General features: G+C 43.3%; 1 protein-coding gene across 1 annotated transcript in view; it reads right to left on the reverse strand.

Moving 5' to 3' along the window:
• Positions 1-3,933: 3,933 nt before the first annotated feature.
• TESC (tescalcin) overlaps positions 3,934-24,093 on the reverse strand; it is a 27,934-nt gene continuing 7,774 nt past the window's right edge. The window contains exons 2-8 of the mRNA XM_087705673.1: positions 19,264-19,333; positions 15,107-15,187; positions 11,783-11,922; positions 9,248-9,309; positions 9,040-9,147; positions 5,282-5,329; positions 3,934-4,211 (exon numbers count right to left, since the gene is read on the reverse strand). Of these exons, the coding sequence (XP_087561799.1) occupies positions 4,134-4,211; positions 5,282-5,329; positions 9,040-9,147; positions 9,248-9,309; positions 11,783-11,922; positions 15,107-15,187; positions 19,264-19,333 (587 nt within the window). The 3' untranslated portion in view covers positions 3,934-4,133. The remainder of the gene's footprint in view (positions 4,212-5,281; positions 5,330-9,039; positions 9,148-9,247; positions 9,310-11,782; positions 11,923-15,106; positions 15,188-19,263; positions 19,334-24,093) is intronic.

Here is a 24,093-nt window from a genome sequence, read left to right on the forward strand (position 1 = left end):
TAAAATGGGGCAATGTCCCGGACACTCTGTGACTTGAATGTAGTTGAATGTGTGTGTGTGTGTGGTAGGTGGTTATGTTTTGGGGTGTTTTTTTTTTTTTTTTTTTTTTTTTTGGGCCGCCCCGCTTCCCATCCAAGGAGCTTCTTCAGTTCTGACTGACTGGTGGGGGAATGGGAAGATTTATATTCTTGGCAATCATCTGGTCGTTAGCGCTCCGAAGGTCGGTCGTTAGCTCTCTTGAGAGTCCTTGAGGCCACTTGGGTTTTTTTTTATCTGTACCCTTCGGGGGGGGGTTCACCTGAATCAGGGTGCAAATGGATGTGGGACTTTTGTGGGACGGATGAAAGGACCGTGTCGGAGGCAGGAGAGAGGTAGCATCGTATCCATCCCCCTCTATTGAGAGCAAGCTGTTCAGTTTTAACATAGATGCCCTCCTTGGCCCCTTTCAAACCAGGGTTCCTCTCTGTCCAGAATGTGGACTTTGCTCTCTTCAGAAGGCTGGCCTTCGTCTTTCAAACGCAGATGGACTTCTCTCTTCCAAAGGTGCCTTTTTCAAGAGGCAACTGGGCTTCCCTTTGTTTTTCCTTGAAAGACGTTTCGCTTCTCATCCAAGAAGCTTCTTCAGTGGCAGTGATGCACTGAAGAGGCTGCTTGGATGAGAAGCGAAATGTCTTTAAAGGAAAACCAGGAAGTCCAGTTGCCTCTTGGGAAAAAAAGCAGCTTTGGGACAACCATGACCTGGATGACGGAGAGTCTCCATAGACCAGGGGTGTCAAAACCTGGGAACTTTAAGACTTGTGGACTTCAACTCCCGGAATTCTGGGAGTTGAAGTCCACAAGTCTTAAAAAGTTCCCAAGTTTGGAGAGCCCTGCCGTAGACAGATGGGACTGCTGAATCTTGGCCTGATGGGTTTGTGAACAAATCCACTTCACAGTCACATGGCACAACATAGAACAAACCCATTACGGCAAGATTCGCCTTTGCAACACTGAAGTCTACAGAAAACCCAATTTATAATTTATTCTCCACCAGCCGCTGGAGCAAAACCATGGGAGTCATCAGGACTCCACACTCCTGGGCTGAAGGTTTGCCTGCCATCAAAGGTGGAAAAGGAGAACTAAAACATCAAAGAAGGCCTCAGAACCTGTGGCTATCCCAACTGGGCCTTCATCAAATCCAGATAAAAGATCCAGTAGGATCATTTGTCCTCCATAAGAGAAAGGAGAGAACAAAGGAAGCAACACACATATGTTGCAGGAGTATTTGAAAAGCTCAGGAAGATTTTCAACCAACACAACCCAGGCACACTTTACACGCAGGATAAAACTAAGGCGGTGTTTCTCAACCTCAGTAACTTTTTAAGATGTGTGGACTTCAGCTCCCAGAATTCCTCAGCCAGCATGCTCACTCAGGAATTCTGGGATTCACAAAATTTGATTGCAATATAAGATGGAAGAGCAGGTTAAGGAGACAATGGTTACATGGGCGATAAGCTTTGGCTATAATATACATCTGGATAAATGGCAAGAATTATGGGAAAGGAATAGGAAAATAAGATTTTCAATAACGTATAAAGTAAACTTATATGAAAGTTTTATAGGTGGCATCTCCCACCTACGAGGATAGCCAAAATGTTTAGAAATTTAGTGCCAAATGGTTGGAAATGTGAACCAACAATTGGATGTGTACTACCCACATGTGGTTGTGCCAAAAAACAAAAGAATATTGGTGGAAAATTCAAAGGTGGCTGATAGAGATAATTGAAGAGGAAATAGAATTCACACCAGAACTATTTCTTTTGGGAATCATAAACAAATATAACAAGGGGGGTAATTTACTTAACAATACATATTATTACAGCAGCAAGAATGGTCTTTGCCCAAAATTGGAAAAACAGGGAAATTCAACAAGAAAGGGAAATAATTAAGAGAATTCTGACTTGTGCTGAAATGGATAAATTGATGTGGGAATTGAAGAATAAAGATGAATCAGAATATTATAAGATCTGGGACAAATTTTATCGACGGTTGGAACAAAAAAAGAAACCTCAAAATAAGCAATGGCTAAGATTTATAGAATGGAGATTACAATTATGTATGAAACTTAACAGTGAAAATGTATGATAAAAACAAAGCAATATGGTTGGAAATTATATATATTTGTAAATGCTGGATTAAAGGTTAAAAAGAATGTTTATAATGTGTAACTTGATATCTTAATATGTATGGCACAGATTTTGCCAAGGACGGTGGCACCATGTCCAATGTTTTAATTTGTGCTCAATAAAAAAAAAACTTTGAATAAAAAAAAGGAATTCTGGGAGTTGAAGTTCACCTGTCTTAAAAATTGCCAAGGTTTGAGGAACTCTGCACTAAGGCAGAAGCTTGTCCACCCCAAGGGATAAAACACTCAGACGCAAACCGAGCCATGCAATATAATGCAGTGTGGCACGTACAGAATCTGTATATTGGGGGAAACAAAACAACCACTTCACATTCACATGACGCAACGTGGGAGAACAAACCCACCAAGAGTCAGGAGTCCATCTGCCTTTGAAAGACAAAGGCTGTTCTTTTGAAGATAGCCAAGTCCACAATTTAGACAAGAGAGGACTACTGCTTTGAAGAGGCCATCTGTGTTAAAACCAAGTAACTCTCAACAGAGGGGGAGGGATAGGACACCACTTACCTCCTGTCTCCAACATGCTCCTTTCGGCAGTCCCACGAAGGTCCCACACCCATTTGCACCCTGATATGCAGGTGACCCCAAGGGTACAGATAAAAAAAACCCCAAGTGGCCTCAAGAACCCTCAAGAGAGACTGACCCTCAAGAGCGCTAAGGACCAGATGAATGCAAAGAATATAAATCCTTCCATTTCCCACCATTCAGTCAGAACTGAAGAAGCTTCTTGGATGAGAAGCGAAACGTTGGGGCTTATATATCTATATATCTATACACAGGCAGACTTGTTAGCATAATTAGTTCATTCCAGGACTAGACTAATTATGCCTATTTCTCTCTGTGTATATACATACATACATATGCGCATAATAGCATATTTTAGTACATAAATAGAACTATCTGTACTAAATGCTAATATGTACATAAAAGAATGCCTATATATATTACTACCAAAAGGCTAGTACGGGTAATCCTCGACTTAAAAACAGTTCATTTAGTGACTGAAGTTACAACAGCACTAAAAAATGTAACATCATAGTTTTTCGCATTTACGGTTTCAACATCCCCATGGCATGTGATTAAAATTCAGAAGCGTGAAGATCACATTTTGTAACCTGACAAGGAATTGATATTGTATATCCCTTTTCTGTCTTTCGGCTCACCCTAGGAGCCATCCAGGCAGAAAGCCATTTTTTATGTTGCCTTTGTTACATTTGTGTTGCATTTGTGCTGATAAATAAATAAAGGACAAATCAGCATAAATGCAACACAAAAGTAACAAAGGCAACATAAAAAAATGGCTTTCTGCCTGGATGGCTCCTAGGGTGAGCCGAAAGACAGAAAGGGAAGCAATATGCTCCCTCCCATATTTGGACATACCAAGGGTTGTGACACAATACATATATATATGGAAGCCAGGCTAAATTAACAACTGTGTTACTATCTCAACAACTGCAGTGATTCACTTAACAAAGGTAGCAAGAAAAAAAGTTGTAAATTGGGCCTAAAACTCCCTTGTAGCACAATGTCTCACTTAGGAACAATGGGATTCAGAATTGTGGTCATTAAGCCAAGGATTGCCTGTAATATATATATAGCCATTCGCCCCAAAAGCTAACTTACCATGGGCAGTGATAGCACCCCCTTCTGGCTTGGAGCAAGGAGTCCTGTTGGTGTTTGGGGGTGGCTTATCTCAGCCCAGGAAGCTAGAAGTAAAACACAACTGCACAAATACATCAAGCACTACAACGTTGCATCAGAACAAAGGTCCTTTTACTGGAGGCCAGGAAGTTGGTCTTCAACTGAAGATGGGGAATCCATGTGGCTGGTCTGAACTTCGTGGATCTGTGGCCGCTGCTCCATCAGACACGTGGCCCTACTCCACCCAAACAAGCTCCCGGCCATCTCCTACAAAGCCTCCCACCAGCCGGTTGCAGCTACTCCGCCGCCATCAGTAGCAGAGAGCCATGGGTTCCAGCGTGAGGAAGCGGACGTGCATTTTGGTCTCTATGTCGATGCCCTCCCATATCTGGCATTGAAAGGGGAGAAGAAGAAAAAACACCCCCAGAGTTAGTGGAAGAGAAGACAATCTCCAATCCTTCAATCTTAAGGAGCAAACGTTGTATTCCAGAACTCAACCCACAGTTGACTTGGCCTTAGACTTTCCCCCACACCCCAAAAATAGCTGATGGAAAGAGGGATTCACCCCAAAGCTGATGTGTGGACTTCCCTACCTTCCCTTGGTACTGTTTGTGGTGCCCAAAGTCTTCTGCTCTGAACCTTTTGCCCATCTCCCTTAAGGAGGGCTCTTCTCCGCATTCCTTTGGCCAATTAACTTAACCCCACCACCCTTGTAAAGTTTGTAGAAAGAGAAACTCTACTGTAGAAAGTTAGCCCCCGCCCCTCTCCTAGAATGAAAGGCTTTGAGCAATATTTAAAAAGGGCAGAATATTATATTTCCCCTAAAAGAGAAATAGAAATCTGAAAGGAAACACCTCAGAGAGTCCGTGCTTCAATCAAACTTAATTCAGACAGCCTAAAAAGTTAGCTATGACTCCTGCATAGCCCCCACGGGAGTCTGACAACCAATAGAATACATGTCCTTGCCAGAGGAACAGGAAGCTGAAGGGCAAGGCCCAAGAGAGGGTATAAATACCCCCTCTCTCTCCTCCATGTGGTCAGCTACCCAGGACCACAAACCTAAGTGGTCCTGTCCATCAATAAACCACCTTTCCAATCAATCTCCATGTTTCCGGTGTCTTTCTCCCCACTCGGAACTAAACAAGATGGATATTTCTTCCAACCCTACCCATATAGCAGTTTTTGCAAGATGGTTAACTGATGTTTGAAGAACTACTAACCCTAAACCACCCTCTCTCCAGTACGCTGAATATTTGGGAGACTTCAATGGTTTGAAAAACCATTACTGGAGATTTATTTATGTGAATTTGGAAATGAATTTTTTTTGGGGGGGGGGGAGGAATTGCAGGAGGTTTGAGGTTGAGTAGAGAGATGGCCCTACGGGAAGGACTCTTAACCTCGTCTTTTTATCTAAGCCAATAAAAATGAAAAAAAAAAACAAAAAAACCATTTTCTCACCTTCAGGAAATCATCAAATGTGATCCCTTCATAGACCTGATCCGGCTCCTAAGATTAGGAAGGAAAAGAGATTCAGTCCAGGAAGGGAAAAATTAAAAAGAAATACTCAGAAGAAGTCGAAAAGGAAATACACCTTAACATTCAGGAAATTCCAAAGGTGAAATTTGAATGAAAACCAGGGATATCTTCATTAGGCCTGACCCCAAGGGATATAAATGAAAAGCATAATAAGATGTTAGCTGACAGCAGCAAGAATCCCATTGACACAACATTGGTGTTAGGAAAACCATCCGTAAGATTAAAATGAAAGCATATACAGCAAGGGAAAAACTGATCAAATATATTTACAGCAGAAAAGTCTAACCAAATTCACACAGGGGTGGTTTCCTTCTGTGCAATGTATCACACAGTAAGGCAAGCTAAAATGTGGTTTATGGTGAAAAAGAAACTGTGTATAGTAATTAAAACGGTGCAAAAAATAATATGTCTAAAGCAGTGTTTCTCAACCTTGGCAACTTGAAGATGTCCGGACTTCAACTCCCAGAATCCCCCAGCCAGCATTTCTGTGCTTATCTTTTTATTTATTAATTCAAATTGTGTAGCTCCTATCTCAAGACTCTGTGAACAAAATTAAGAATTGCAACCATTTTTTGTTTGCCGCTTTTACTTAACCAATACAAAAGGTTTTTTTTTTTAAAGCCAAACATCCAATTAGATTTTTAAAAACAAACAAACATCTATTTCAACCAGAAATAATATTGTTGTTGAGGCCTTCGTGTTGTTAGACCTTCGGTGAAAATAATGCTTTATTTCAATATATATTGTTCTATTTGTGGCTGAAGGAATCCACAGACGGCGACACAGCTTTTAAGATTTAATATTTTCAAACGTTTAGATTCTTGGGAAACTTGCCCCTCGCAAGTGGAAGCTCACATCTGCACAACTGAAACACATTTATAGCTGTGAGAGACTGAGTGTGTTGTTCAGCATTGGCAAGGCAAACATATGTTTGGAAGTATTGTGTGGTTTGCAGGATTGATTAATATAGATTAGCTGTGAATGTCTGTAATGAATCATCACTTCCGTTTATTGGTGCAGACATGCTGTAAATATATGTATATATATATATCCTGCGTGTTTTCGTTTCTCTTTTTAGCTTCTCCCTTCACAATTGGATGCTTTCTTTTTTCCTTTTTTGGTATATTTTTAATTAAAGAAAGGGATAAAAGAGACTGTGTGGTGTTGTGTTTTGTTTTTTTACACAAACCTCCGGGGACACTTGGGAAGGCGGGGGGAGGCCACAAGGGCACTTGTGATCATCCTATCAATGCCTGTCTGATTTTTACATGGGTTGCATGAAGGATTGCCTTGTTAAGTGTGCATCTTTTTATTCTTGATGAATGTATTTTATGTACACTGAGAGCATCTGCACCAAAGACAAATTCCTTGGGTGTCCAATCACACTTGGCCAATAAAGAATTCTATTTTACTCTACTCTACTCTACTCTACTCTACTCTACTCTACTCTACTCTACTCTACTCTACTCTACTCTACTCCTCTCCACTCTCCACTCCATTCCTCTTCTTCCTCTTCTATTCTTCTTCCTCTTCTATTCTTCTTCTTCTTCCTCCTCCTCCTCCTCCTCCTCCTCCTCCTCCTCCTCCTCCTCCTCCTCCTCCTCTTCTATTCCTCTTCTACTCTACTCTACTCTACTCCACTCCACTCCACTCCACTCCACTCCTCTCCACTCTCCACTCCCCACTCCATTCCTCTTTTTCCTCTTCCTCTTCTATTCTTCTTCCTCTTCTATTCTTCTTCTTCTTCTTCCTTCTTCTTCTTCTTCTTCCTCCTCCTCCTCCTCCTCCTCCTCCTCCTCTTCTTTTCCTCTTCTACTCTACTCTATTCCTCTTCCTCTTTCTATTCTACTCTATTCTATTAACGGAACTGCTAATGTTCCTGCAAAATAGTCTTTTTTATACCATTTGGCCTGTACATTTATAGTCAAGGTGACACGACATAAGAAAAAAGAGACCAGGGGGGGGGGGACTTAATTCACATGATAAACAACTATGTCTCTGAAATCATTCAGCCAGTGAGAGACCACACAACTGTAATTTTTAATCGAGATGGTATATGGTGGCTGTACCACTTTCATTTCAGTTCTAGCAGCAGTTATGTTCCAAAAAGCATTTTTCTATTTATGATATGTACAATATCCCCATTCCACTCCATGGGTTACAAGCAAAAAAAAGATATGGGAGAGAGAGGGGGAGAGAGAGAGGAAATAAGAGATATAGAGAGACAGATAGAAAAATGGATAAGCAGATGAAATATAGGTGAGTTAAAGAGAGATAAAATGTGGAGATATAGACAAAAGAGAGATACACATAAAAGACAAGAGGTAGATAAAGAAAAATAGATGATAGAATGCTAGATAAACATACAGACAGATGATAGATAGATAAAGATAAATAGATAGATAGATAGATAGATAGATAGATTAAATAAGAAGGGAGAGTAAGAGAGATGTATACATAGGAGAGAGAGATGATAGATAGATAGATAGATAGATAGATAGATAGATAGATAGATAGATAGATAGATTAAATAAGAAGGGAGAGTAAGAGAGATGTACATAGGAGAGAGAGATGATAGATAGATTAAATAAGAAGGGAGAGTAAGAGATGTACATAGGAGAGAGAGATGATAGATAGATAGATAGATAGATAGATAGATAGATAGATAGACAGACAGACAGACAGACAGACAGACAGACAGATAGATAGATAGATAGATTAAATAAGAAGGGAGAGTAAGAGAGATGTACATAGGAGAGAGAGATGATAGATAGATAGATAGATAGATAGATAGATAGATAGATAGATAGATAGATAGATAGATAGATAGATAGATAGATGATAGATAATGAATGTAAAGAACAAAATAGTAGCAGAAGCAGAAAACCTGTCCGGATGTTGCTAAACTACAACTCCCAGCAGCCTCAGGTCAGAGTAAGGGATTCTGGGGACTGTAGTCCAACAGCATCTGGAAATCTATGTTGAGCATGGTTAGAGTGCAGCATTGCAGGCTACTTCAGCTGACTATGAGCTGTAGTTCGGCAGTTCAAATCTCACCAGCTCAAGGTTGACTCAGCCTTCCATCCTTCGGAGGTGGGTAAAATGAGGACCCAGATTGTTGGGGGTCAAGAGGCTGACTCTGTGAACCGCTTAGAGAGGGCTGGAAAGGACTGCGAAGCAGTATATAAGTCTGTGCTGTTGCTATTGGTCTTCCCTCCCTCCCTCCCTCCCTCCCTCCTTGGTGGTGCAGTGGTTAGAATGCAGTATTGCAGGCTAATTCTGCCCACTGTCAGCAGTTCGATCCTGACCGGCTCAAGGTTGGCTCAGCCTTCCATCCTTCCGAGGTGGGTAAAATGAGGACCCAGATTGTTGGGAAACAAGAAACTGACTGTAAATCGCTTAGAGAGGGCTGTAAAAGCACTATGAAGCGGTATATAAGTCTTAAGTGCTATTGCTATACCTGTTATCTTGCTTGACAAAATAAATAAACAAATTATGTATTGGCTGCCCCAGGTCAAGTCGGCAAGTTGGATAAATAAATGGGAGAAATAAATAAATACATCGGATGGATGAATTAGCGGACTAACATCTCTTTGGGAAAGGGAACTCTCCAGCAAGATTGGCTTGATGGCCAATCTGCAGCCCCTTCTCCTTTTCTTGAAGACCACTCCCCAACCTACCATTTGCCCCACGCAGACGCTGGCGGCCTCCATCATGGCTCCGTCGGCTATTGATTTTGCCGATTCCTTATCCAGGTGGGGGTTTCCCGAGAGCATCTGTTGGACCACCTGGCCAGGAGAAGCAAGTAAAACCGGTTGAAGGAGGAGGAGCAGCAGCAGCAAAAGATCACCGAAAGATCAAGAGTGGAAGGCCAAACGGATACCTTACATTCCTATATTCCTGCAAGGTGATCTTCCCGTCGCTGTCCCCATCGTACATGTGGAAGAGGACTGGAAGACACGAGGAGAAAGAGAAAAATAAGCCTGACTTACGAGATAAACGTCATGTCTCCAAGCCCATCTTTTCTTTTTCTACTGTCTATTTCTATTGTGGGAAAATGGGAGGGGGGATTGTATGGAGTTGGGTGATATGTAGCCATAACAACATTCTTCTTAGAAACTCAAGGTCATCTTTGTTTCTGCACCTGGATGGATGGAATCTGTCATCGTGGCATGGGATGGACTTATGGATGCGGGGGCAAGATCTTGAACTTTCAACTGGGTGGGGAAAACCTGGAAACTTTCAGATTCGGGTTTTCCCAGATGTGCCAACATGGCTCTCTTCATAAATTGGAACTTTGAGGAATCCTTTGCCTCGGACTCTGATTTAATTTTGGATGCTATTTGGAACCCTAACACGCCCATCATAACTGTTCAATCCATTGACATGCAACGGGCAAAACCCATCCTGGGTTGAACCCCATAATGCAAGTTTTAGTTCCATCTTGGTAGAATCAAAAGTTCTGCCAAGCACCGTATTTTTTCGGAGGACAACTCTGAAGGGGGTTAGGCATGGGAGTGCGAGATTTTAGGCAGAAATATTCATGATCAGCTGGCGCTGGCCGCAACTGAATTTCCAGATTGAGTAGCGAACATCTGTTAGCGCCTTTTCAGATCAACACATTTTATGAAAAGAAAAAAATGTGTATTTAAATCTGCAGCTCAGAAACATGAATGCCTTTTTAATAAAATAAAAAAATCTGTTAGTCTGCTAATTAACCCATCTAGATTTTTGGATACCAGGGACTTACATAGCTTTCTCCCAAAAGCAGTGAGGGGGTGCGTGTGTCAACTTTTGGGGAGAAAAATGGCAGAAATGTTCCTTTTAGCCTTCTGGAATGGACCAATTTTTGGCAGGATTAAGGGACTATCAAGAGCAACATCTGTGGCAGATGTTTGAAAATGAATGCCTGTCAGCTTGGATCTCGATTGCCATAGATGGGTGAGGCAGATGTCATAGGATAGTTTTTATCTGTTTTTCAACATTTGATTGATTGATTGGCATTTTTAAAATCCTTGACTGCATCCAGATACTTTGGCCTTAACAAAAATCACTCGAGTCGCTTGGAAATCTTAAGAAAATACCGTTTCTTATGCGAAGGGACTGAAAAGTAAAACTTTTTTTTAATGAGAAGGTGGCATAAACACGCTGGGTTCAAAGAGTTTGCTAAGGCAATGTCTGGGCTGGGCTCACATTAACCAGGATTGCAAACCATGGCTTAGTCTGCATTGTGTGAATCCAGCCAGTATGGGTGGTTGGTAATGTGGCAACTCAGACATGTGACGGAAAAGAATAAAGGCTCAATTTGCAACCATTCTTTCAGCAATCATTGGAAGTTAGCATGGAGAAGAAACATGGGCTTACGACCCACGTTCACACTTATGCAATCTCAGCATCCACATGAACACGTGGTCAGAATTTGGGTCCTTGGCAACTGGCCTGCATTCCCAGCGGCTGGCTGGTCCCGGGGGTTCTGTGATCGCTATTTATGACCATCCCAGCTAGACAAGTAAAGTCCATGGGGGGAGGTGGATTCACTTAACGACCGTGTGATTCACTTAAGGGCCGTGGTGATTCATTTAACAACCATGGCAAAAAAAATGTATCGTAAGTTCGGATGTGAATCAATAACGGCTTTGCTTAGCAGCGGAAATTCTGTTCCCAATTAGGATTACCTAATAGAGGATTACCTGTAGGCAATTAACTGTTAAGAAAGGAATTTATGGTTGCTGCCTTAAATGCAGTGAGAACATCGCCTAAATAAGGCCTCTTTCACACACACGCAAACATATACACACACACACACACACATACACAAACACACACATAAAAACACATTCACACAAACACATATACACACACACATGCACACACAAACACACACAAGCAAACACACACACAAACTTATACACACACACACACAAGCATACACAAACACACACATAAAAACACATTCACACAAACACATACACACACATGCACACACACAAGCAAACACACACACAAACTTATACACACACACAAGCATACACAAACACACACATACACATAAACACACATTCACACACACATGCATATACACAAAAACAAAAACACATGCAAGCAAACACATATATACACTCACATGCACACACACACAAGCAAACACACGCACACAAGCTTACACAAACACACATAAACACACATTCACACAAACACACACAAACACATGCAAGCAAACACACATATATATCTGCACACACATGCACAAACACACACAAGCAAACACACACACACATACACACATACCCAAACACAAATACACACAGACACAAATACATGCACATACATACACTCACACATACACTCACACACACACACACAAAGACACGCATACACAACACACACCCAGAGGCTGGGTTAAAGAGAGGCCCCTGTGTTTACATTTCAGCTTCTGCCTCCGGAAGCGGCCCAGCTGCTCTTCGTCCATACTCAACTCGATGGGCCGGAAGTTGGACATGATGGTCAGGAAGTCCTCGAAGTTGATCTCCTCCACAAAGCCCCCCGAGGCTCCTCGCAGGTTCCTGGGAAGCGGAGAAGAAACTCGGGGTTGGCTGGTTGCTTGACCGCCATCGGTCACTCGCGAAGTCTGGGCTGCAAACCTAGCAGCGAGGCGGCTTATTCGAAGGGCATCGCGGGGGATAAGGGCCCCAATGGAGTCCAACGTTTATGCTTGCTAAGTGAGGCTCTTGTTAAGCGAGCTTTGCCCCCATTTCACGACCGTTGTGAAACGAATCACTGCAATTGTTAAGCGAGTCACACGGATGTCGGGTGAATCTGTTCCCCCCCCCCCCCGTTGAATCTGAAGATCGCAAAAGGGGATCACACGGGATTCTGGAACACGGCCACCGTCATAAATGTGGAACGTCTGCCAAGCACGTGAATTTGGATGCTTGACAACTGACTCATATTTATGACGGCTGCAGTGTCCAGGTTGCGACCTTCTGACGAGCAAAGTCAATGGGAGGAGCCGGATTCACACAACAGCCGTGGGACTGACTTTTAACAATTGCGTGGATTCGCTTAGCAACTGCGGCAGGGAAGTTCGCAAGATGGGGCAAAATGCACTTAACAATGCATGTCTCACTTAGCAACAGACGTTTTGGGCTCAATTGTGGTTGTAAGTCAAGGACTGTAGAGCCGAGGTGGCGCAGTGGTTAAATTCAGCACTGCAGTTCAGCAGTTTGGCTGTTCAAATCCCACCAGGCTCAAGGTTGACTCAGCCTTCCATCCTTCTGAGGTGGGTAAAATGAGGACCCAGATTGTTGTTGGGGGCGATATGCTGACTCTGTAAACCGCTTAGAGAGGGCTGAAAGCCCTATGAAGTGGTATATAAGCCTAACTATTGCTGTAGTGGTATATGCCACTGGCTTACACTTTACACTTGTATTCTGTTTTTGAACATGTGTTTTGTTTGGTGAGTTTTGCCTAGTATCTTTCCCACACCTTCAGGGAATAAAATCATAGAATCATAGAATAACAGAGATGGAAGGGGACCTTGGAGGTCTTCTAGTCCAACCCCCTGCTTAGGCAGGAAACCCTATAACACTTGGTTATCCAACATCTTCTTAGAAATGTCCAGTGTTGGGGCATTCACAACTTCTGGAGGGAAGTCGTTCCACTGATTAATTCTTCTCACCGTCAGGAAATTCCTCCTTAGTTTTAAGTTGCTTCTCTCCTTGATTAGTTTCCACCCATTGCTTCTTCTCCTGCCCTCAGGTAAAGAACAAGCAATTGGATTCAGACCAGAGGTGGGTTCCTACCAGTTTGCACCAGTTCGGTAGAACCGGTTCATCAAATCTACCGAACCGGTTAGAAGAGGTTCCACCAGTGGACCCGGAAAGCAGGCCACACCTACAGAAGAGGTTCCAAAAAATTTTGAAACCCACCACTGAGACACACACAGACTCACACAGAGAGAGAAAGAGAAAGAGAAAGAAAGGAAGAAATAAATAAATATAAAAAGAAAAAAGAAAGAAAAAGTAAGAGAGAGATGGGGACAGAGAGATGGGGAAAAAGGGACAGAGAGACAAAAGGAAGGAAAGAGAGATAGAGAGAGAGATAGAGAGAGAAAGAAAGAAAAAAGAAAGAAAGAAAGAAAGAAAACACATGGCCAGCAAGCCACTCCCACCAGGTCACATGGCCGACAAGCCACTCCCACAAAGGAGGCCACACCCACAGAGTAGGTTCAAAAAAAATTTGAAACCCACCACTGATTCAGACCATACGTTCAGCTCCGCTAGTTTCTTTCTTTAGCACATCAAGTAAGGCACACAAGCACACACATCCTTTGGCCCTAACTTATGACTCACTCACTCCTTTGCTCAAACGCAGGCATCGGATTAAGTCAGTAATCAGATTAAAGGTGCTATACAAATTCAATCACAGGAAGATGGCTTAGAAATGTGAACACAAGCAGGGGGTGGGGGATATAATAACAGCTGAGAAATGCCACGGGTGTTACAAGTGATTCTTGTTTTAGCGGCTGCCTCATTTGGTGATTGCTTGCAGTTACAACCATGATAAATAGCCCTTAGACTTATATACTGCTTCATAGTGCTTTTACAGCCCTCTCTCAGCGCTTTACAGAGTCAGCCTCTTGGCCTCCAACAATCTGGGTCTTCATTTTACCCACCTCTGAAGGAGGGAAGGCTGAGTCAACCTTGATCTGGTGAGAATCGAACTGCTGGCAGTCGGCAGAGTTAGCTTGCAATATTGCTTTCTAACTACTGCACACCTTGGAAGGAAGGAAGGAAGGAAGGAAGGAAGGAAGGAAGGAAGGAAGGAAGGAAGGAAGGAAGGAAGGAAGGAAGGAAGGAAGGAAATAGCAATAACAATAGCAATAGCATTTAGACTTATATACCGCTTCACAGTGCTTTTACAGCCCTCTCTAAGCAGTTTACAGAGTCAGCCTCTTGACCCCCAACCATCTGGGTCCTCCTTTTACCCACCTCTGAAGGAGGGAAGGCTGAGTCAACCTTGATCTGGTGAGAATCAAACTGCTGACAGTTGGCAAAATTAACTTGCAATATTGCTTTCTAACTACTGCACACCTTGGAAGGAAGGAAGGAAGGAAGGAAGGAAGGAAGGAAGGAAGGAAGGAAGGAAGGAAGGAAGGAAGGAAGGAAGGAAGGAAGGAAGGAAATAGCTTCACAGTGCTTTCACAGCCCTCTCTAAGCAGTTTACAGAGTCAGCCTCTTGTCCCCAACAAACTGGGTCCTTATTTTATCCACCTCGGAAGGACGGAAGGCTGAGCCAACTTTGAGCCAGTCAGGATCGAACTCCTGGCAGTCAGCAGTGAGCTTGCAATACTGCATTCTAACCACTGAGCCACCATGGTTCACCATCACAAATAACCTTGTAATTGGTCCTTGCATTTATGAGAAGCAAAGCAGAACTAGGATGCTAAACACAGTTGCAGTCTGACTTAATGCTCCAGTTGTCAGTCCCATTATGGTCACTAATTGAGGACTCCCTGAACTGGATGTGGGTGCACCATCCCTGGTGGTTTTCAAGAAGAGACTGGGATGGTTTAGAGTCTCCTGCTTGAGCAGGGGGTTGGACTAGAAGACCTCTAAGGTTCCTTTCAGCCCTAGGATTCTATGGCTTTCGAAACTCATCCTGGCTATGTTTTAGAGGTCCATTTTTTCTCATTTGTAAAAAAAATATCTATAAATGGATGAAGAGTCAGTTCCCGCTCCTGCTCACCTCTTGTCAAAAAAAGCTTGGACAATTTTCAACCGAATTGGATTGAATTCCAAGTCTGGAACACGATCAAAGTTCTCCTTGCTGTAAAACAGAGAGGGGGTGGGGGAAGAAAGTTGGTTAACACAAAACGAAGATCCTGCCTTCCTCCTGATTACTGTCTTATACCACGAGATGGGCGGCATATAAATTTAATGCCCTGCTTTTAAGGACCCAGGATTCAGCACTTTAAAAACATAGAAAGAAAGAAAGAAAGAAAGAAAGAAAGAAAGAAAGAAAGAAAGAAAGAAAGAAAGAAAGAAAGAAAGAAAGAAAGAAAGAAAGAAAGAAAGAATAAAGAAAGACAGATAGATGTGGGTGGGTGGATGGATGGATGGATGGATAGATAGAGGTAGGTAGACAGACAGATAGGTAGATAGGTAGGTGGATAGATAGATAGATAGATAGATAGATAGATAGATAGATAGATAGATAGATAGATAGATAGATAGATGTGGGTAGAAGGACAGACAGACAGACAGACAGACAGACAGACAGACAGACAGATAGATAGATAGATGGATGGATGTGGGTAGAAGGATGGACAGACAGACAGACAGATAGATAGAGGTGGGTAGAAGGATGGAGGGAGGGAGGGATGGAGGGATGGATGGATACATACATACATACATACATACATACAGTAGATAGAGCTAGATGTAGGTGGATGGATGGATGGACAGACAGATAGATATAGGTAGACAGACAGACAGACAGACAGGTAGGTGGGCAGATAGATAGATAGATAGATAGATAGATAGATAGATAGATAGATGGATGGATGGATGGATGGATGGATGGATGGATGGATGGATGGATGGATGGATGGATGGATGGATGGATGGATGGATGGATGGATAGATAGATAGATAGATAGATAGATAGATAGATAGATAGATAGATAGATAGATAGATAGATAGATAGATAGATAGATAAAGGTGGGTAGAAGGATGGAGGGAGGGATAGATATATAGCTCCATAGATAGATGGATAGAGATAGATGTAGGTGGATGGATGGATGGATGGATGGACAGATAGATAGATAGAGACAGGTTGGTAGGCAGACAGACAGACAGACAGATGGAGGTGGGTAGGTGGGTGGGTGGATGGATGGATGGATGGATGGATGGACAGACAGACAGATAGAAGAGGCAGATAGGCAGGCAGGCAGCCTTATTGATGGCTGAAGCAGCTTGAGCTCCTGAGCCAGCCATGAATTCTGGGAGTTGAAGTCCATTACAACTTAATGTGGCTGAAGTTGAGAAATGCTGCAGTGTGTTAAACTAGGATTAAATCGGATCAGGTATTTTACAACTCAGGCTAGTAAACCCTACCCATAATCCCAGCTGCTTGTGCTATCTAGTCCACTTTTAAGCTTCATCCCAAATCCTGTGCTGGCCATGTGCATCCAAGTGAACACGCAGGCGTCTCTTTTAATCTGGATTTAGAATTAAGTGTGTTGGCTCAACCGGCCGACTGCATTCTCACTCTAGGCAACAATTTTCTTCTTCTTCTAATTTTGTAGGGGAGGTTGATTTCCTGCAATGGCCATGAATCCTCTCAGCCCTACCCTGCTTTAAGTTGTTTGGGGAGGGGGTCGATCCTGCACCCCGCCCCAAATTCTTTCTGCCCTGTTTTGACCTCCGTGGGACAAACGTGTCCGATGATTGGGAGTGTGTTTGTGTTGCTGGGTGGAGGGTGAAATCTGACTGTTAGCAAATCTCACTGCTAACAGAGCACCTTGCCAATATCCACAAAATGGGATTCTTTTTTCTTCTTCTTCCGGTTTTAGTTTATTCTTCCTTGGCAAAAGAAAAGAAAAAGTTGATGGTTCTTCCTTGAGGCCTGAAAATTCTGGATAAATTAAACTTGGGTGACTCTCTCTCTCTCCGCTCCCATCCTGACAAATTAAATCGGTAGCTAATCCCCTGCCAGAAGTCTCTCTCACCACCACCAGCCCCCGGGGAGGGGGGAGTGGTGTGAACCTGCATTTCATGTGTCCCGTGGAAAGGTCAGGCCTGGGGTTTTTGCACAGTAGAGGCTGCCTTAATGAAGCCGGCGGAGGAAGGAAGGAAGGAAGGGAGGGAGGGAGGGAGGGAGGGAGGGAGGGAGGGAGGAAGAAAAGCCAGGAGAGAGAAGGGAGAACTGGCAAAGCTGGGAGGGAGCCGTGTTTTCCCCAACTGCTCCATCTCTTTTGAACGCAGGTGCTTGCGAGATACAGCTGCACATTTTAAAACTTATTATGCAGGCATACATACACACACACACACATGTTCACACACATACATAGTGTGTGTGTATGGGTATTAAGTTTAAACTTAATATGTCTTCCAGGAGAGAGAGAAACAGAGAAAGAGAAGGAGGGAAAGAGAGAGAGAGAGAAGGAGGGAAAGATAAGGAGAAGGAGGGGGAAGGGAGAGGGAGAAGGAGAGATGGAGAGAGGGAAAGAGGGAAAGAGAGAGAAAAGGAGGAAGAGAGAGAGAGAGGAGGAGGGAAAGAGAGAGAGAGAGAAGGAGGGGGAAAGGAGAGGAAGAGGGAGGGAGAGAGAGAAGGAGAGAGAGAGAGAGAAGGAGGGTAAGAGAGAGAGAGAAAGAGGGAAAGAGAGAGAGAGAAAAAGGGGGAAAGGAGAGGAAGAGGGAGGGAGAGAGAGGGAGAGAGAAGGAGAGAGAGAGAAGGAGGGTAAGAGAGAGAGAGAGAGAAGGAGGAGGAGGAGGAAAGGAGAGAGAGAAGGAGGGAGAGAGAGAGGAGGGGGAAAGGAGAGGAAGAGGAAGGGAGAGAGAGAAGGAGAGAGAGAGAGAAGGAGAGAGAGAGAGGAGGAGGGTAAGAGAGAGAGAGAAGGAGGGGGAAGGGAGAGGGAGAGAGAGAGAGAAGGGAAGGTTTTATAACCTCAGATTACTGCATCTGGTTTGGGAGGGGTGCATCTATAGGGTAACATGATTTATGACACAGACTGAGGGGAGGGAAGGAACAGGGGCAAAGTTCAGAAGTAAATCAAACAAAGCACAGGCTCGACTGCGAACAGATATTACCTAATGGAGCACCTAATAAATCATTGGTTTTGTATTTAAAAACTTGACTAATTATGAATTAATTAGGGCATCTTTAGGAAATCTGACACCCTCCTTCCCGTCTTCACATTTGCAGGAATGATGGTCTCTGCAACCAGGCCAGGATGAAAAGCGGACCCCGGGGGGGCCCTTTTCAAAGCTTCTTCTCACCAATTTTGGCCTTGCTCAGGGTCCGTTTCCGGAGTGAAATCTGGAGTTTATATCAGAGCTACTCTCCTGCAAAGAACACGCTGCCCGCGAGAGCAAAATCTCATTAGCCAGAAAACAGAGACTGGTGCTGCCTATTTATTATCCAGCCATTATCTGGCCTGACAGCCAGTCGCTCCAGAGAAACTGGGCCTTGATCATGATCAGTCTCGAGGTGTCTCTGTTGGGTTTAAAGGCTGCTTAGAACAGCGGAACTGGCTCCCTTTGCCAGGGTGCCAGGACTGGATGGCATTTTTTATTTATATACTAGCCGATAACCCGGCGTTGCTTGGGTATTTATTGATAGGGGGGGGGAATGTCCGGATCAAACATAATTTCTAATGTTGGGTTTTCCTCCTTACCAGAGGGAGCCCCCTTGTGGAGTATTGCGAAGTCGTTACCATGGCAGCTCCACTGTACAATAGAAGCCATTTTATGGCAGTACAGTAGAATCCGTTTTAAGGCACAACAGGCTGTATTTTAACAGAACACACACCCCGAGGGGTGTTAGGGGTGTCTTACTCCCACAGTATTTGTTTCCATGGAGTAAGTCATCTGTGTACCAAGTTTGGTTGAAATTGCTCAAGGCGTTCCAGAGTTAGGCTAGAACATAAATATATATAGAAGAAGATAGATAGATTTGATTGGTTTTAGAGGCCAGTGAGGAAAATTAACCAGTGGAACTACTTGCCACCAGAAGTTGTGGGTGCTCCATCACTGGAGGTTTTTAAGAAGAAAGTGGACAGTCACTTGTCAATGGTATAGAGTCTAGAAGACCTCCGAGGTCCCTTCTCACTCTGTTGTTCTGTATCCTGTGTAGGGTTTGAGAAGGCTGATACTAGTAACCAGGGTTTAAAAGAACTTACCGAATGGTTGGCTGGTCTCCACTCAGCTGCTTAAATCGCCGGTGCAAGTTCTCAATTTGATCCGTAGTAACTACCGAGAGAAGACAAACAAGGTTTTAAAAGCTGTGTTGGGAAAAACACACCAGGAACTTTTAAAATGTCTACTCGACAACGGCAGCTGAAGGGAGAAGCCAGTAAAACTTGTTCATTAACACCTAGTTATGTTCTTCGATTTCTTTCTCTATTTCTGGCTTTTGCAAGAATTTGCTTTTATAAATACTGGCCTTTTTAAATGTTCTTGGCACCATGTCCATATTATTGCAGTGATGTTTACACTTTCAGACTGAAATACACATTCCTTTATAGAATAGCTCCTCTATTCACTAAACACTCAAGGCAAGGCGTAAAAAATTCAGATGAAAAAGAAAATAAAAAATTGATGAAATGGTTTTCAAACTCTTTCTCTTCCCAGGAACTTTGTAATGTAATTTATATACGCTTGAAAGTGGAAAAAGTTTGACTTTTCTTACAATGGAGGAATGGATGGTGGTACTTGCATGCATGGTTAAATTGATTTCCTTGATTAGAAAAAAAGACAATATCTATATTTATGGCTGGCTGGAAACTCCTGATAGACTTTTTGCATGAAACAGGGGGGGAAGTGCACTTGTGACGTGGTTTTTGATGGTTAGAAAATGTTAGATAGTAGAAGAAAAAAAAACAAGAGGCAATTTTTTAATCATACTTGTAATTTGCTGCAAAGGAAATTGGAAACTTTTCTATTTCTTTTTGTCCTTTCTTCATTATCTCCCTTACTTAATTGAAGTCTACCTGTCTTAAAGCATGCTTGCTGGGGAATTCTGGGATTTGAAATCCATCTCTCTTAAAGCATGCTGTCTGGGGAATTCTGGGATTTGAAATCCATCTCTCTTAAAGCATGCTGTCTGGGGAATTCTGGGATTTGAAATCCACCCATCTTAACGCATGCTGGCTGGGGAATTCTGGGATTTGAAGCCCACCTGTCTTAAAGTTCCCAAGATTGAAAAACACTAACTTATGCTCTCTTCTTTGCAAGGGACCTGGAGGTGCTGGCAACACTGGCCTAGGAAATGTGGAGGAGACACCTTAGATGCTTCTTTATCCTAAGGCTTGTCGGTCAACCATCTCCCAGCTCAACCTAGACAGCTGCAAGCCCAAAATGTGTGCATTTTTTTTTTTGGAGAACCACAGGTGGATTTTAGGCAAAAGGGGATATCTATATAAGAGGCGGACAGGCAGAGCTGGGGAAGGAGCCAAGTGAGCAATGAAGCCTAGAATCCTAACATTCCCACAAATAGTGTCAGTCCAACCAAGAGGTGGTATTCAGCCAGTTCTGACAGATTCTGGAGAACCGGTAACTGAAATTTTGAGTAGTTCGGAGAACCAGCAAATAGGCTGGCCACGCCCATGCTGTCTCCCAGCTGATCTTCTTCTTCAACCTCTCTTGAATTCCGTTGACTCTTATCAAGCTGCAATTTAGTGATGACCCATAGCTGATTCGGTTCTTGGGTATAGGCATGAGCAATAAATCAACTCAACTGAAGCTAGATGTCTGATTATTATTATTATTATTTTGCATCTGACAATATGTGAAAAATCAAAATCAACCAGGAAGGCGAGGGAGGACTGCTTTCTCCCACCGGGGAGGACAAAGCCAACTGTTCCCCCCATCCCCCCTCAGCCTCCTTGATGTTCCTACCATCTGCTCTTCTTCTGAAGAAGGAAGTGACAAGACAATTGACAAGCTCGCTTTGAAATTATTTACTGCCAAGGGAAATCAGGCACTGTTCTCGGATCAGCAATGGGGCTAGTTAACCTGGATTGGTTCCTTTAGTTTTGGGATCTCCAAACTTAGCAACTTTAAATCTTGCGGACTTTGCCCCCCCCCCCCCCCGAATTATCCAGCCCAGCCAGGGGAATTCTGGAAGTTGGAATTCCGCGAGTCTTAAAGTTGCGGAGTTTTCAGACTCCTGCATTAGCATCGGAGCAAACAGCTATTTTATTTTGAATGCTTGCTTAAATTAGCATGGGGGCTACTTTTTGGGGAGGGGTGCACCAAAGGCATCCAGATTTCACCAAGAGGTGCTGAATGTCTCTGCTTCTGTACTGTCATATCTCAAAGCGATCTGTGTGTGTGTGTGTGTGTGTGTTCCAGCATAAATCTGGAACACCTCGAGCAATTTCAACCAAACTTGGTACACAGATTACTTACTCTCTGGAAACAAATACTGTGCGGGGTAAGGCACCCCTAACACCGCCCCTAGGAGTGTGTGTTCTGTTAAGATACAACCTGTTGTGCCTTCAAATGGCTTCTACTGTACTGCCGTAAAATGGCTTCTATTGTACAGCGCAGTGGAGTTGCCATGGTAGCGGCTTCACTGTGCTCCACAAGGTGGCTCCCTTTGGAAGGGGGAAAATCCAACATTAGAAATTACGTTTGGTCCCGACATTTTCCCCCCTATAAATAAATACCCGGGCAAATGCCGAGTTATCAGCTAGTAGGAATATAAAATATGCCTTAGTTTGGGAATCCAGTCTTGCTATTTGGCTGCTAGGGGAGTGGTGCCCCCTAATAACAATAACAACAATAATAAAAGTGACACATTTTTAAATGTTCAGTTGACTGAGTTTCATGTTTAACAAATAAAAGAGATGATGATGATGATGATGATGATGATGATGATGATGATGATGATGATGATGATGATGATGATATCGCTGTACCAGGAGATGCCAGAGTCGAAGAAAAAGAACTAGAAAAAAAATCACGAAATATCACGACCTGGCCATCAAAAATATGCAATTATGGATGAAACATGTGACAGGGACACCCATTGTCATCGGGGCACTTGGCGCCATGTCCAAGAATTTTACAAAATACATCAAGAAATTGCAGCTTCCTGCAATAACCCCAGTGGAACTGCAAAAAACTGCGCTACTCGGAACATCGTACATTTTAAGAAGATACTGTCAGCCTCTGCTTCGCTATCGCTTCGGCTGCCATGAAACGGGGAGGGAGGGCATGGTATTTGGGAGGGGTTACTCATTGTGCTGGAGGAAGGTTCTGGAGTTCACCGGCTGATCGGACTACGCATGCGTGGGTGTTTCCCGCCAGGACTAACAGCACCAACATTCCATCCTCGTGATGCCTTTTGAAGTTATCTCTCACCTGACACTTGAGAGAATTATGATTGGACTGTAACTGTGATGCCAAGGGGAGGGGAATGGGCTATTCTATATATCAATCGCTTTCGCGCCTAAATAATCAGACTTCGCTTCGCTATGCCTTTAATCATTCTTAATTAGTAAAAGTACACTTGATTTCCACACATGGAGTCTTGTGGTCTTTCTTTCCTAATTAATTAATGGAGAGGTGCTGACAGATACTTGGTTGATACCTAGGATGCTGGCAGCAATCCCTATCAACCATTAGCACCAGTCAGTGGTATTTGTGATGCATTTTTAAATGTTGAGTTGTCTTTTAAGTTTCATGTTTAATGAATAAAAGTATTATAATAATAATAATAATAGGAAGGGGGAGGAGGAGGAAAAGAGGAAGGAGAAGCAGGAGGAGGAGGAGGAGGAGGAGGAGGAAGAGGAGGAGAAGATGAAGGAGGAGGAGGAGAAGGAGGAGAAGGAGAAGGAGGAGGAGGAGAAGAAGGAAGAGGAAAAGGAGGAGAAGGAGGAGGAGGAGAAGGAGGAGGAGGAGAAGATGAAGAAGGAGGAGGAGGGGAAGAAGGAGAAGAAGAAGAAGAAAAAGAAGAAGAAGAAGAAGAAGAAGAAGAAGAAGAAGAAGAAGAAGCTGCTTCTATCTATAGTATGCATCATGACTGTAATTTAACTTCCAAAGCAGACAGTTTCACTTCCTAATGAAAAGAATTAACTTAGAATCAACCAAATGAAATTTTGAGCTCAGGAATGCAGATCTTTAAGGCATTAAGGCTTTCCTATCAAGGCCAGATTCCTGTTTTGCCAGTAGGAATAATCTGAGCACGATGCTATAAAAAGGGAGCCGTTTCATTCTAGCTAATGACTGAAGGGGGGGGGGGGAGGATAGTTGGAAGTCCTGCCAATCAGCGACAAAGTCATCTGATCTCCCATCCAGATCTGACCTATTCTCCTTCCCAATCCGGCTGTGAAGTGGGGGCACCCCAGTGGGAAACCGAGGGGGCTTTGAAAATGGCTGGTGACAGCTAAGCAATGAAAGGCTAGTTATAATTGGAAGAAAGGTCACCAGGAAATTCCTGGGAAGTTGTTAAAAAAGCCACCTCGAAAATAAGAGTTTTATTGTTGCACACGACAAAACTCCAGGAATGCAGAGAGAGAGGGGGGGGGAGGAAGGAGGGAGGGAGGGAGGGAGAGAGAGAGAGAGAGAGAGGGAGAGAGAGAGAAAGAGAGAGAGAGAGGCTGCTACACCTTCTTAGCAATTAGAAAGTGCTCTGCGGTCCCTTCCAACCGTATTATTATCCTACGTTCTATCAGTGGTTTTGGCTAACGAAGGATCAACGTTGGGAAGCACTGCGCTCGAATCATCGCTACCAACTCCCTTTCCTTCAATTCTGAACAGGGACAAAAATGGCAGGAAAATATGAAGATGTTGTTTTTATAAGAGCGCTAAAGTTTCTGCCCGTAATCAAGAGAAGGAAATGGGCTTCCTTCCTCTTCTCTTGAGGACGGTTTTGGGGTGTGGGGGGGGGGAGAGGTTGCAATTAGGATGCAGCTTTGAAAGAAAATTCTTCCATTAGCAGCTAAGTTGGAATTGGAGAATAACCCGCCAGCTGCCATTCAAAGTGTGCCACCTTTTCTGCAAAA

This window comes from Thamnophis sirtalis, unplaced genomic scaffold (genome assembly GCF_051295495.1).
Source record: "Thamnophis sirtalis isolate CommonGarterSnake01/CBP01778 unplaced genomic scaffold, rThaSir2_p1.2 scaffold_2, whole genome shotgun sequence".
Classification (NCBI taxonomy): domain Eukaryota; kingdom Metazoa; phylum Chordata; class Lepidosauria; order Squamata; family Natricidae; genus Thamnophis; species Thamnophis sirtalis.